Source organism: Pristiophorus japonicus, chromosome 3 (assembly GCF_044704955.1).
Source record: "Pristiophorus japonicus isolate sPriJap1 chromosome 3, sPriJap1.hap1, whole genome shotgun sequence".
In the NCBI taxonomy this organism is placed as follows: domain Eukaryota; kingdom Metazoa; phylum Chordata; class Chondrichthyes; family Pristiophoridae; genus Pristiophorus; species Pristiophorus japonicus.
Genome location: NC_091979.1, coordinates 162,733,598 through 162,747,305, shown reverse-complemented (window position 1 = coordinate 162,747,305; position 13,708 = coordinate 162,733,598). Strand labels below are relative to the sequence as shown.

Below are 13,708 nucleotides of genomic sequence, written 5' to 3'. Positions count from 1 at the left end.
CAACACAACCATGTAAACACGTGAATTCACAATTTTAGTCGCATACTATATATATTTTGTACACCCCTAATTTCTAACAGGGAATAGGATCGAGGGTGCAGTAAGTGGGTCTCATGGACAACCTGAATTTAGAACAGATGAGGGGCAATAGGAGAAAAACTAGAAAAAATGGGAGTTCAGGGTTAGGGCAGGGGTGAACCTTAGTCGAAGTTTGGCCATGTGGGCTGGGAGGGAGGCAGGGAAGCGGCAGAAGCAGCTGAACCTCTGTCCTCAATTTTAGTGACAAAGAAATCCACGAGCTCCTTGCACATAGTTGGAGATAGTGTGGAGGAGGCAAACACCAAACTATTTAAAGCAGAACTGTGTGATTTTCAAACCGTGACTGTTCCAGAATTGTTATTACATAGGATTACATAGGATATATGGCACAGAAACAGGTCATTCGGCCCAAGCAGTCCATGCTAGCGTTTATTATTCACTCGAGCCTCCTCCCATCTTTCCTCATCTAAATCTATCAGCATAACTCAATATTCCCTTCTACCTCGTATGTGAAATGTCTGTCAGCTTGTAATATTTGCAGCTCCACACTGTGGATGTGGACGTATTGTGTACTGCAAGTGCAGGGTTAATAATAAACAGAACCAGGCAGGTTTCTGGAGACTTCCGAGAGAGTTGCCTGACATGTTAGGAGCTGTGTGTGTTGTGCGCTGTGAAGATATCACATTTGGCGATTGAGATGGGATTTTTCGGATGATTTAAAGCTTAAATTTTGTTGCTGAAGGATTCAGCCAGCCGACAGAGAGACTTTGGGAGCTTCTGTCTTTGGAAAAAGCTACAAAATCCAATGTAAAATACAGCACATGGTGTGAACAGCGAGAGATTAAAATGGCAGCACCCGCAGCTGTAATCGGACATTTGGGGGAATATAGACACGGAACATTTTAAAGCGTATGTGGATCGGCTAGAAATGTATTTCATTGTAAATAACATAATCGAAGTTCCAGACAATGCAGTCCAGAACCGGGCTGTGTTGAAACGTAAGAGAGCGATCTTCTTATCCGAGGCAGGTCCGGCATTATATGACACTCTTGTAAATCTGCTTGTGCCTGACGAGCCAAAGGACACAATGCTTAAAGCGATTTTAACGAAGCTAGAGCAGCACTATAAGTCCAAACCGTTAGAAATTGCTGAAAGCTATCGTTTCGGGATTCGGAATCAAAATGCTGATGAATTTATCAATGATCAAGAGGGCAGGAAAAAGAGTGGGAGAGCGATAGTGATAGGGGATTCAATTGTAAGGGGAATAGATAGGCGTATCTGCGGCTGCAACCGAGACTCCAGGATGGTATGTTGCCTCCCTGGTGCAAGGGTCAAGGATGTTTCAGAATGGGAGCAGGACATTCTGGAAAGGGAGGGTGAACAGCCAGTTGTGAGGGTGAACAGCCAGTTGTCATGGTGCACATTGGTACCAACGATATAGGTCAAAAACGGGATGAGGTCCTACGAGACGAATTTAAGGAGCTAGGAGCTAAATTAAAAAGTAGAACCTCAAAAGTAGTAATCTCGGGATTGCTACCAGTGCCACGTGCTAGTCAGAGTAGGAATCGCAGGATAGCTCAGATGAATACGTGGCTTGAGCAATGATGCAGCAGGGAGGGATTCAAATTCCTGGGGCATTGGAACCGGTTCTGGGGGAGGTGGGACCAGTACAAATAGGACGGTCTGCACCTAGGCCAGACTGGAACCAATGTCCGAGGAGGAGTGTTTGCTAGTGCTGTTGGGGAGGAGTTAAACTAATATGGCAGGGGGATGGGAACCAATGCAGGGAGACAGAGGGAAATAAAATGGAGACAGAAGCAAAAGACAGAAAATGATGAGTAAAGTGGAGGGCAAAGAAACCCAAGGCAAAAAACTAAAAGGGCCACTTTACACCAAAATTCTAAATGGTCTAAGTGTGTTAAAAAGGAAAGCCTGAAGGCACTGTGCCTCAATGCCAGGAGTATTCGGAATAAGGTGGACAAATTAACTGTGCAGATAGCAGTTAACGGATACGATGTGGTTGGCATCACAGAGACATGGCTCAGGGGTGACCAAGGCTGGGAACTCAACATCCAAGGGTATTCAACATTTAGGAAGGATAGACAGAAAGGAAAAGGAGGCGGGTGGCGTTGCTGGTTAAAGAAGAAATTAATGCAATTGTAAGGAAAGACATTAGCTTGGATGATGTGGAATCGGTATGGGTGGAGCTATGGAATACCAAGGGGCATAAAACACTAGTGGGAGTTGTGTACAGACCTCCAAACAGTAGTAGTGATGTTAGGGAGGGCAGCAAACAGGAAATTAGGGGTGCATGCAATAAAGGTGCAACAGTTATCATGGGTGACTTTAATGTGCATCTAGATTGGGCTAACCAAACTGGAAGCAATACGGTGGAGGAGGATTTCCTGGAGTGCATAAGGGATACTTTTCAAGACCAATATGTTGAGGAACCAACTAGGGGGGTGGCCATCTTAGACTGGGTGTTGTTAATGAGAGAGGATTAATTAGCAATCTCGTTGTGCGAGGCCCCTTGGGGAAGAGTGACCATAATATGGTGGAATTCTACATTAGGATGGAGAATGAAACAGTTAATTCAGAGACCATGGTCCAGAACTTAAAGAAGGGTAACTTTGAAGGAATGAGAGGTGAATTGGCTAGGATAGATTGGTGAATGATACTTAAGGGGTTGACTGTGGATGGGCAATGGCAGACATTTAGAGACCGCATGGATGAACTACCACAATTGTCGACCCCTTTCTGGCGTAAAAATAAAAAAGGGAAGGTGGCTCAACCGTGGCTATCAAGGGAAATCAGGGATAGTATTAAAGCCAAGGAAGTGGCATACAAATTGGCCAATATAGCAGCGAACCCAGGGACTGGGAGAAATTTAGAACTCAGCAAAGGAGGACAAAGGGTTTGATTAGGTCAGGGAAAATAGAGTACGAGAGGAAGCTTGCAGGGAACATTAAAATGGACTGCAAAAGCTTCTATAGATATGTAAAGAGAAAAAGGTTAGTAAAGACAAACGTAGGTCCCCTGCAGTCAGAATCAGGGGAAGTTGTAACTGGGAACAAAGAAATGGCAGACCAATTGAGAAGTACTTTGGTTCGGTATTCACTAAGGAGGACACAAACAACCTTCCGGATATAAAAGGGGCCAGAGGGTCGAGTAAGAAGGAGAAACTGAGGGAAATCATTATTAGTCGGGAAATTGTGTTGGGGAAATTGGTGAGATTGAAGGCCGATAAATCCCCAGGGCCTGATGGACTGCATCCCAGAGTACTTAAGGAGGTGGCCTTGGAAATAGCAGATGCATTGACAGTCATTTTCCAACATTCCATAGACTCTGAATCAGTTCCTATGGAGTGGAAGGTAGCCAATGTAACCCTTTAAAAAAGGAGGGAGAGAGAAAACAGGGAATTATAGACCGATCAGCCTGACATCGGTAGTGGGTGAAATGATGGAATCAATTATTAGGGATGTCAGAGCAGCGCATTTGGAAAAAGGTGACATGATACATCCAAGTCAGCATGGGTTTGTGAAAGGGAAATCATGCTTGACAAATCTTCTGGAATTTTTTGAGGATGTTTCCAGTAGAGTGGACAAGGGAGAACCAGTTGATGTGGTTAATTTGGACTTTTAGAAGGCTTTCGACAAGGTCCCACAAAAGAGATTAGTGTGCAAAGTTAAAGCACATGGGATTGTGGGTAGTGTGCTGACGTGGATTGAGAACTGGTTGGCAGACAGGAAGCAAAGAGTAGGAGTAAATGGGTACTTTTAGAAATGGCAGGCAGTGACTATTGGGGTACCGCAAGGTTCTGTGCTGGGGCCCCAGCTGTTTACATTGTAGATTAATGATTTAGATGAGGGGATTAAATGTAGTATCTCCAAATTTGCGGATGACACTAAGTTGGGTGGCAGTGTGAGCTGCAAGGAGGATGCTATGAGGCTGCAGAGTTACTTGGAAAGGTTAGGTGAGTGGGCAAATGTATGGCAGATGAAGTATAATGTGGATAAATGTGAGGTTATCCACTTTGGTGGTTAAAAACAGAGAGACAGACTATTATCTGAATGGTGACAGATTCGGAAAAGGGGAGGTGAAACGAGACCTGGGTGTCATGGTACATCAGTCATTGAAGGTTGGCATGCAGGTACAGCAAGCGGTTAAGATAGCAAATGGCATGTTGGCCTTCATAGCGAGGGGATTTGAGTACAGGGGCAGGGAGGTGTTACTACAGTTGTACAGGGCCTTGGTGAGGCCACACCTGGAGTACTGTGTACAGTTTTGGGCTCCTAACTTGAGGGAGGATGTTTTTGCTATTGAGGGAGTGCAGCAAAGGTTCACCAGACTGATTCCCGGGATGGTGGGACTGACATATCAAGAAAGATTGGATCAACTGGGCTTGTATTCACTGGAGTTCAGAAGAATGAGAGGGGATCTCATAGAAACGTTTAAAATTCTGACTTGTTTAGACAGGTTAGATGCAGGAAGAATGTTCCCAATGTTGGGGAAGTACAGAACCAGGGGTCACAGTCTAAGGATAAGGGGTAAGCCATTTATGACCGAGATGAGGAGAAACTTCTTCACCCAGAGAGTGGTGAACCTGTGGAATTCTCTGCCACAGAAAGTTGTTGAGGCCAATTCACTAAATATATTCAAAAAGGAGTTAGATGTCGTCCTTACTACTAGGGCGACGAAAGGGTATGGCGAGAAAGCAGGAATGGGGTAAGAAGTTCCATGTTCTGCCATGAACTCATTGAATGGCGGTGCAGGCTCGAAGGGCCGAATGGCCTACTGCTGCACCTATTTTCGATATTTCTATGTTTCTATTACATCGTTGCATTAAAAAAGCTATCGATGCACTGTAATTTTGGAAACTTTCAAAACTGAGCATTACGGGATAGTTTTGTTTGTGGGGTGAAAAATGATGCGATCAGAAGGAAGTTATTGACGACGGATGACTTGACTTTTGAGATTACTTGTCAGTCAACCGAGGTAAATCGCCTGCAGGTTCAACGTAAAAGGTGGGCATGGCCCAAAGTCTCAGAAACCGGAAATTCTAACAGAGCGTCGAAGTCGTGCTATAGGTGCTTGGGACAACACATTGCTCAAAGTTGTCCATACATCAAGGCAGAGTTTTTCTTCTGCAGGAAGACTGGGCAGCTTGCGAAGGCATGCCGACTGAAGGGTAAACCAGCTTTTAAAGCTATGAGTCCAGCGTTCAAAGCTATGAGTAGAAATCCTAAGAGACTACATAGCATGGAAGAACAACAACAGGACGAGGAGATGTTAGAGTTACACGTCATCAGGAGCACGAGATTAACGGACAGCGATTTGGAAAGCATCAAATTCCACATAGATGTTGCGGGATTCAAGAAACCAATAGAAATTAACACGGGTGCATCCGTGAGTGTAGTACCGGAGTCGCTTTACCTCGACAAATTGCGTGATTTCCAACTGCAGAAATCCAAGATTGAGCTGCGAGGCTACTCGGGAGAGAAAATTCCTGTGGTAAGTCGTATCACCGTACCGATGAAATATAAAGATCAATTTCAGAACTTGCCTCTAATAGTAGTGAAATGAGAAAAGCCTGCCTTACTAGGAAGAAATTGGTTGAGCTCACTGAAGCTGGATTGGAGTAAGATTTTCTGTGTGGAAGCGAGATTTTCATCAACGGATGAGGTTGTCAAGCAGAATCCAATGGTGTTCTGCGAAACGGGCAGTCCGATCCAAGGCTTCAAGGTGAGTGTCAGGGTACAGAACGATGCTAGATCAGTTTACTACAAGCCACGTTCCGTACCATATGCACTCAAGGAGAAAGTTGAGTAAGAACTCAAAAGACTAGAGACTGAGAACGTTATTTGTAAGATAGATTGATGTAATTGGGCTACACCCATTGTTGTTGTAAGGTAAGGTAAGATTGTGTGGTGATTATAAAGTAACCGTAAACCAGGTTCTCGAGGGTAATGTCCCCAATACATTGCCGAATATAGAAGATTTGTTCATAACACTGACAGGTGGTCAGATCTTCTCAAAACTGGATCTTATGAATGCCTACTTACATCTTGAACTAGATGAGGAGTCCAAGTCATGTTTGACTATAAATACTCACCACGGCCGATATCAATTTAATAGGCTACCGTTTGGAGTGTCTTCCGCCCCTGCCGTATTCCAAGGGGTGATGAACCAGATTTTGCAAGGTATTAAAGGGGTAGTATGTTATTTGGATGACATACTAATTTCAGCACCAAATAGGCAAATTCATAATAACATATTGAATGAAGTCCTCAAACGGCTAGAGAAGCACAGAGTACGAGTGTCTGCTCAGTGGATTACTTAGGGTACAGAGTAGACAAAGATGGTTTACATCCAACCATGGAAAAATTGGATGCAATTAGAAAAGCACCCACTCCCAGGAATGTCAATGAACTTCATTCATTCTTGGGTCTTTTGAACTATTATGGGAAGTTCCTACCAAATTTGGCTACAGTATTACATCCACTGAATGAACTTTTGAAAAAACAGGTCCATTGGAAGTGGTCAAAAGAATGCGATACAGCATTTAAGGAGTGTAAAAGCAAATTGGTAGAGAGCACCATGTTAGTTCACTATGACATATCTAAGGAGATTAAGCTAGCATGTGATGTCTCTACATATGGAGGTGGGGCAGTAATCTCTCATGTATTAAGTAGTGGGAAGGAGAGACCAATTGCTTTTGCTTCACGCATTCTCAGTGTCAGTGAGAGTAATTATGCGCAAATTGAAAGGGAAGCTTTGGCATTCATTTTTGGGGTCAAGAAATTTCACAAATACTTGTATGGTCATAAGTTTACCATCGTTACGGACCAAAAGCCCCTAACAGCAATCCTCCATCCAAAGTCCCCAGTTCCAACATTAGCTGCAGCCCGAATGCAGAGCTGGGCTTTGATTCTGTCAGCGTATACATATAGAAACATAGAAACATAGAAAATAGGTGCAGGAGTAGGCCATTCGGCCCTTCTAGCCTGCACCGCCATTCAATGAGTTCATGGCTGAACATTCAACTTCAGTACCCCATTCCTGCTTTCTCGCCATACCCCTTGATCCCCCTAGTAGTAAGGACCTCATCTAACTCCTTTTTGAATATATTTAGTGAATTGGCCTCAACAACTTTCTGTGGTAGAGAATTCCACAGGTATTCCATATGATATTGAATACAGACGATCAGCTGATCACAGTAATGCTGATGCAATGTCAAGATTGCCTTCCCCATCACAAGTTACACCCGATAGGGAAGAAGTGTTTTATTTTTCATACATTGATGAACTGCCAGTCACAGCTGAAGAGATTAGTAGAGCAACCAAACGTGACCCAGTGATGTCAAAGGAGTATGAGTATATTGCAAATGGATGGCCAAACCAAGTAACAGACAAAGATACACATCCATTCTTCATTCGTAGGAATGAATTATCAGTCGATAAAGATTGTACCATGTGGGGTGCAAGAGTGGTTATACCAAATAAATTCAGGTCCAAATTATTAGGAGACCTCCATGACCAGCACCTGGGAATGTGCTTGACCAAGAGTTTTGCACGCAGTTATTTATAGTGGCCAGGTCTTGATAAAGATATAGAGTACATCGTGAGTCAATGTAAGACATGTCAATCGGTAAGCAACCACCACCAGTTCCATTACAGCCATGGAAATGGCCTCCCAGGGTGTGGCAAAGGCTACGTATTGATTTTGATGAGTTAGAAGCACAACAATTGTTCATTGTGATTGATAGCCAGTCAAAGTGGGTTGAGGTGTTTCCAATGTGGAAAATAACAACAAGCAAAACATTGGACATTTTACGAAAATTATTTTCTTCATTTGGCCTCCCTGAAGAAATTGTTTTGGATAATGGACCACAATTCCGTTCAGAAGAATTTGCACAATTCATGAGTAAAAATGTTGTGAAACATACCAAGGTTCCACCATACCATCCTGCTTCGAATGGTGCAGCAGAGCGCACTGTACACATTGTAAAACATGCCCTCATAAAACAAATGTTAGATCCAAATCCAAGGAAGCGACAGTTGGCATTGGATCACAAATTGTCTAATTTTTTGATTACATATCGAACTACTCCTCATACAACTACTCTTAGAACACCAGCAGAGTTGTTTCTCAAATGACAGCCACGAACCAGATTCTCGTTGTTAAAGCCAAATTTGGCACAGTCCATAGAAGAGACACAATTAAGACAGAAAGAGAATTGTGATAGAGGTAGAGTAATAGAGAGAAGTGTGAAATTAAACCAGAAGGTGAGAGTGAAAAACCATCACCATAAATGGTTAAAGTGGTTACCAGGAAGAGTGGTGAAGATATGTGGTCCTCGCACATATTTGGTAAATATGTTTGATAATGGACAGGTTAGGTTTGTTCATATTGATCATATTTTACCAAAGACATGGAAGGAGTTGAAGTTGGGAATGATTCAATTATTTCTGACTCATCAGATAGTTTTGATACACCAGTAACAAATCCTAAATCCAATGTACTGGAAACAAATCCAGGAGAGAATCTATTTGAAAATCTGAGTCCGAGTCAGGAAAACAAAGAGCCTGAAGTTCGAGTGTGTTCAAATGAAAATCAAATAAATTCTGTGGAGGAAAACATTCCTCAGGATGAGCCTTGAATGAGTTTAGATTCGACACCATGTTTGGAAGGTTCTGTTCGAGAGCGAAGGTATCCTCTTCGAAACAGAAAATAAGTGGTAAAGTTAAATTTGTAAATATGGAAAAAAAAATAAGATATATCCTGTGTTATGTATAAATATGAAAGTTATGTATGATGTTTGTTATGATGGCTTCTTCATTAAGGAGGGAGAAGTGTAATGTTTGTAAGCTTATAATGTTTGTAGCTCCACACTGTGGATGTGGATGTATTGTATGCTGCAAGTGCAGGGTTAATAATAAATAGAACCTGCCATGTTAGGAGCTGTGTGTGCTGTGCTCTGTGAAGATATCACAGTATGCTTGGCTAGCCGCCCCTTAAATGCATCTATACTATTCGCTTCAACTACACCCTGTGGTAGCAAGTTTCACATTCTCACCATTCTTTGGTTAAAGAAGTTTCTTCTAATTCCTTATTGGATTTCTTGGTGACTATCTTATATTGATGGCCTCTAATTATGTTCTTCACCACAAGTGGAAACATTCTCTCTGTATCCACTCTACCAAAACCTTTCATAATTTTAAAGACCTCTATTATGTGACCTATCATCCTTTTTTTTTCCAAGAGAAAAGAGACCAAGCCTGTTCATCCTTTCCTGATATGTATACCCTCGAATTTATGGAATCATCCTTGTAAATCGTCTCAACACCCTCTCCAGTGCCTCTATATCCTTTTTATAGCATGTTATGATCAAACAACAATTAAAGTGACATGACGGCAAAAGGGAAAGAATCAATGACACATCAGGAGTCTTTCAGGTGTTTCTCTCCAATAAATGGAACGTATTGTCGATTTTTGCTGATTTTCAGTCCTGAACCATTAGAATAACAAAAGTACAGCCTAGAGAGGCCTTTCTGCCCAGTGTATAAATACCATGCTGTGTGAAGCAGTGAAACATTCAGTCAGTTACGAAGCTAACTGTGAGCTCAAAATGGGAAAGGCAAGGACATCTCAGATATTACACATTGTATTAGAATTCTTCATTCAGTATCTCCTATTTTTGAGAAATAATTAATTTACAAACCTCTATCTTTCTGCAGATCATCTTTTACGAGGACAGGAACTTCCAGGGTCGGCACTACGAGTGCAGTACTGACTGTGCTGACCTGTCCCCTTACTTCAACCGCTGTAACTCCATCCGTGTGGAGAGTGACTGGTGGGTGGTGTATGAGAGACCCAATTACATGGGATACCAGTATGTTCTGAGGAGGGGAGAATATCCTGACTACCAGCGCTGGATGGGATTCAATGACAACATCAGGTCATGTCGTTCCTACCCATACGTAAGTTATCATTTGATGGTTAATGCATTCTAAACCAATTTAGATCTGATAAATGAATACCATGCTAAGCAACTGAGTTGATGGTAGTCATTTGTCAGAACACTGTATCTGCTTTTCAAATCTATTGTGGCTCTGTGTGAACTCCAGCTGTTGGACTTTATTTTTGTAACAACAACAAAGACATAGAGCTTCGTTCTTCTACATTTCAAAGAGAATTGGATTATCATAGGATTTGTGAACTGGTCCACAGCTTATGTAATTGTAATATTGTAATATTAGTTTAATATTTAGAACTGAAAGGGAATTTGTGGGATTTAATGTTTTGAAAGTAAAAAGCTCATTGCGGTGCAACGAAGACAATATGGGTTGAACTGGTGTAATTTGTCTGATATAGTTTAACAAATTAAACAAAGAGAAACCTGCCTTAAGAATCTCCCTTACTGAAACCTCAGTTCAAACAACACTTCAAACTTTTACTGACATGAAGTAATCTCCTGTCTATATGGGTCAAGTATAATCAATCGCAATTTGCTGTTATAAAATTTCACTGTATCAAATTACACAGGAGCTGTACTCTAGTAACAAGCCAGGAATGTAGTCAACTGGATCATAGAAATATAGAAACATAGAAAATAGGTGCAGGAGTAGGCCATTTGACCTTTCGAGCCTGCACCACCATTCAATATGATCATGGCTGATCATCCCCTCAGTACCCCTTTCCTGCTTTCTCTCCATACCCCTTGATCCCTTTAGCCGTAAGGGCCATATCTAACTCCCTTTTGAATATATCCAACGAACTGGCATCAACAACTCTCTGTGGTAGAGAATTCCATAGGTTAACAACTCTCTGAGTGAAGAAGTTTCTCCTCATCTTGGTCCTAAATGGCTTACCCCTTAACCTTAGACTGTGGCCCCTGGTTCTGGACTTCTCCAAAATCGGGAACATTCTCCCTGCATCTAACCTGTCCAGTCCCATCAGAATTTTATATGTTTCTATGGGATCCCCTCTCATCCTTCTAAACTCCAGTGAATACAGGCCCAGTCGATCCAATCTCTCCTCATATGTCAGTCCTGCCATCCCGGGAATCAGTCTGGTGAATCTTTGCTGCACTCCCTCACATCATTCCTCAGATTAGGAGACTAAAACTCAACACAATATTCCAAGTGAGGCCTCACCAACGCCCTGTACAACTGCAGCAAGACCTCCCTACTCCTCTACTCAAAACCCCCAGCTATGAAGGCCAACATGCCATTTGTCTTCTACACCACCTGCTGTACCTGCATGCCAACCTTCAATGACTAATGTACCATGACACCGAGGTCTCGTTGCACCTCCCCTTTTCCTAATCTGCCGACTTTCAGATAATATTCTGCCTTTGTATTTTTGCCCCCAAAGTGGATAACTTCACATTTATCCACATTATACTGCATCTGCCATGCATTTGCCCACTCACCTAACTTGTCCAAGTCATCCTGCAGCCTCTTAGCATCCTCCTCACAGCTCACACCGCCACCCAGCTTAGTGTCATCTGCAAACTTGGAGATATTACACTCAATTTCTTCATCTAAATTATTGATGTATATTGTAAATAGCTGGGTTCCAGCACTGAGTCCTGCAGTACCCCACTAGTCACTGCCTGCCATTCTGAAAAGGACCCATTTATCCCGACTCTCTGCTTCCTGTCTGCCAACCAGTTCTCTATCCACATCAATACATTACCCCCAATACCATGTGCTTTAATTTTGCACACCAATCTCTTGTGTGGGACCTTGTCAAAAGCCTTTTGAAAGTCCAAATACACCACATCCACTGATTCTCCCCTGTCCACTCTATTAGTTACATCCTCAAAAAATTCCAGAAGATTTGTCAAGCATGTTTTCCCTTTCATAAATCCATGCTGACTTGGACCGATCCTGTCACTGCTTTCCAAATTTTATCTTTAATAATTGATTCCAACATTTTCCCCATTACTGATATCAAGCTAACTGGTCTATAATTCCCTGTTTTCTCTCTCCCTCCTTTTTAAAAATGTGGTGTTACATTTGCTACCCTCCAGTCCATAGGAACTGATCCAGAGTTGATCGACTGTTGGAAAATGATCACCAATGCATCCACTATTTCTAGGGCCACTTCCTTAAATACTCTGGGATGCAGACTATCAGGCCCTAGGGATTTATCAGCCTTCAATCCCATCACAATTTCCCTAACACAATTTCCTGACTAATAAGGATTTCCTTCAGTTCCTCCTTCTCACTCGACCCTCGATCCCCTAGTATTTCCGGACGGTTATTTGTGTCTTCCTTCATGAAGATAGAACCAAAATATTTGTTGAATTGGTCTGCCATTTCTTTGTTCCCCATTATAAATTCACCTGAATCTGACTGCAAGTGACCTACGTTTGTCTTCACTAATCTTTTTCTCTTCACATATCTATAGAAGCTTTTGTAGTCATTATTTATATTTCCAGCAAGCTTCCTCTCATACTCTATTTGCCCCCTCCTAATTAAACCCTTTGTCCTCCTCTGCTGAATTCTAAATTACTCCCAATCCTCAGGTTTGCTGCTTTTTCTGTCCAATTTTTATGCCTCTTCCTTGGATTGAACACTATCCTTAATTTCCCTTGTTAGCCACGGTTGAGCCACCTTCCCCATTTTATTTTTACTCCAGACAGGGATGTACAATTGTTGAAGTTCATTCATTTGACCTTTAAATGTTTGCCATTGTGTATCTACCGTCAACCCTTTAAGTATCATTCGCCAGTCTATTCTAGCCAATTCACGCCTCATACCATCGAAGTTACCTTTCCTTACGTTTAGGACCCTAGTTTCTGAATTAACTGTGTCACTCTCCATCTTAATAAAGAATTCTACCATATTATTGATGTTGCGAAATGTCCCCCATTATTAACATCATCATATGGAGCCTTTTGTAAAATCCTTCCCAACCAGAGAGCTCTTTATTATAAGAATCAGTCCTGAATTTGCTGGTACATTTCTCTGGTTTTCTGTAACAATTTACAGAAGAGCCACATGGTGATGTCAGTTAGCAGATGATCAGCTCATCCAATACATGTTACTGAACTGTCTATTGCTGTTCTCCAACATCATCTGCAACCCTAAGTAAGCTTCTTTCTCAGCAGAAACAGCTGTATTTCTAGATACTGAAGATTTATTGCTTCCACACTAATATAATTGTATTTCTATTCCAGTACCGAGGTGGAAACTACAGAATGAGGATTTATGAGAGACCTGACTTTGGAGGACAGATGATGGAATTCATGGATGACTGTCCATCTGTCTACGATCGTTTCCGTTACCGTGACATTCACTCCTGCCATGTGATGGACGGTTATTGGAACTTCTATGAACAGCCCAACTACAGAGGTCGCCAGTACTTCATGAGACCCGGTGAATACAGGAGATTCAGTGACTGGGGCGGCTACAACTCAACTATCGGATCTTTCAGGCGCATGAGGGACTTCTAGATTGTTCTTGAAAAACATGATTTTTTCTTTCTGAAATATTCTTGAAAAAAATTAAATCTCCTTAACCTGATGACATGTATTCATTTATTTTTGGATTATGTGGAAATCAATAAAAATCACATGGAAATCTCAGGAGTCTGATGTTGAGTATTTTTTCTCAGCTGATGAATATATTTCAAGTCAATTAATACAGATTTAGAAATA

General features: G+C 41.9%; 1 protein-coding gene across 1 annotated transcript; it reads left to right on the top strand.

Moving 5' to 3' along the window:
• Nucleotides 1–1,870: 1,870 nt before the first annotated feature.
• Nucleotides 1,871–13,504, top strand: LOC139259984 (gamma-crystallin S-1-like). The gene is made up of 3 exons (XM_070876002.1): nt 1,871–1,882; nt 9,777–10,019; nt 13,229–13,504. The coding sequence occupies exons 1-3, from the start codon at nt 1,871–1,873 to the stop codon at nt 13,502–13,504; spliced, it is 531 nt and encodes a 176-aa protein (XP_070732103.1).
• The last annotated feature ends 204 nt before the right edge of the window (nt 13,505–13,708 follow it).

What these genes read in the sequence shown, in the direction of transcription:
- LOC139259984 (XM_070876002.1), top strand. An exon ending in CATGTCGTTCCTACCCATAC is followed by an intron (nt 10,020 to 13,228) that starts GTAAGTTATCAT and finishes TTTCTATTCCAG; the next exon opens with TACCGAGGTGGAAACTACAG.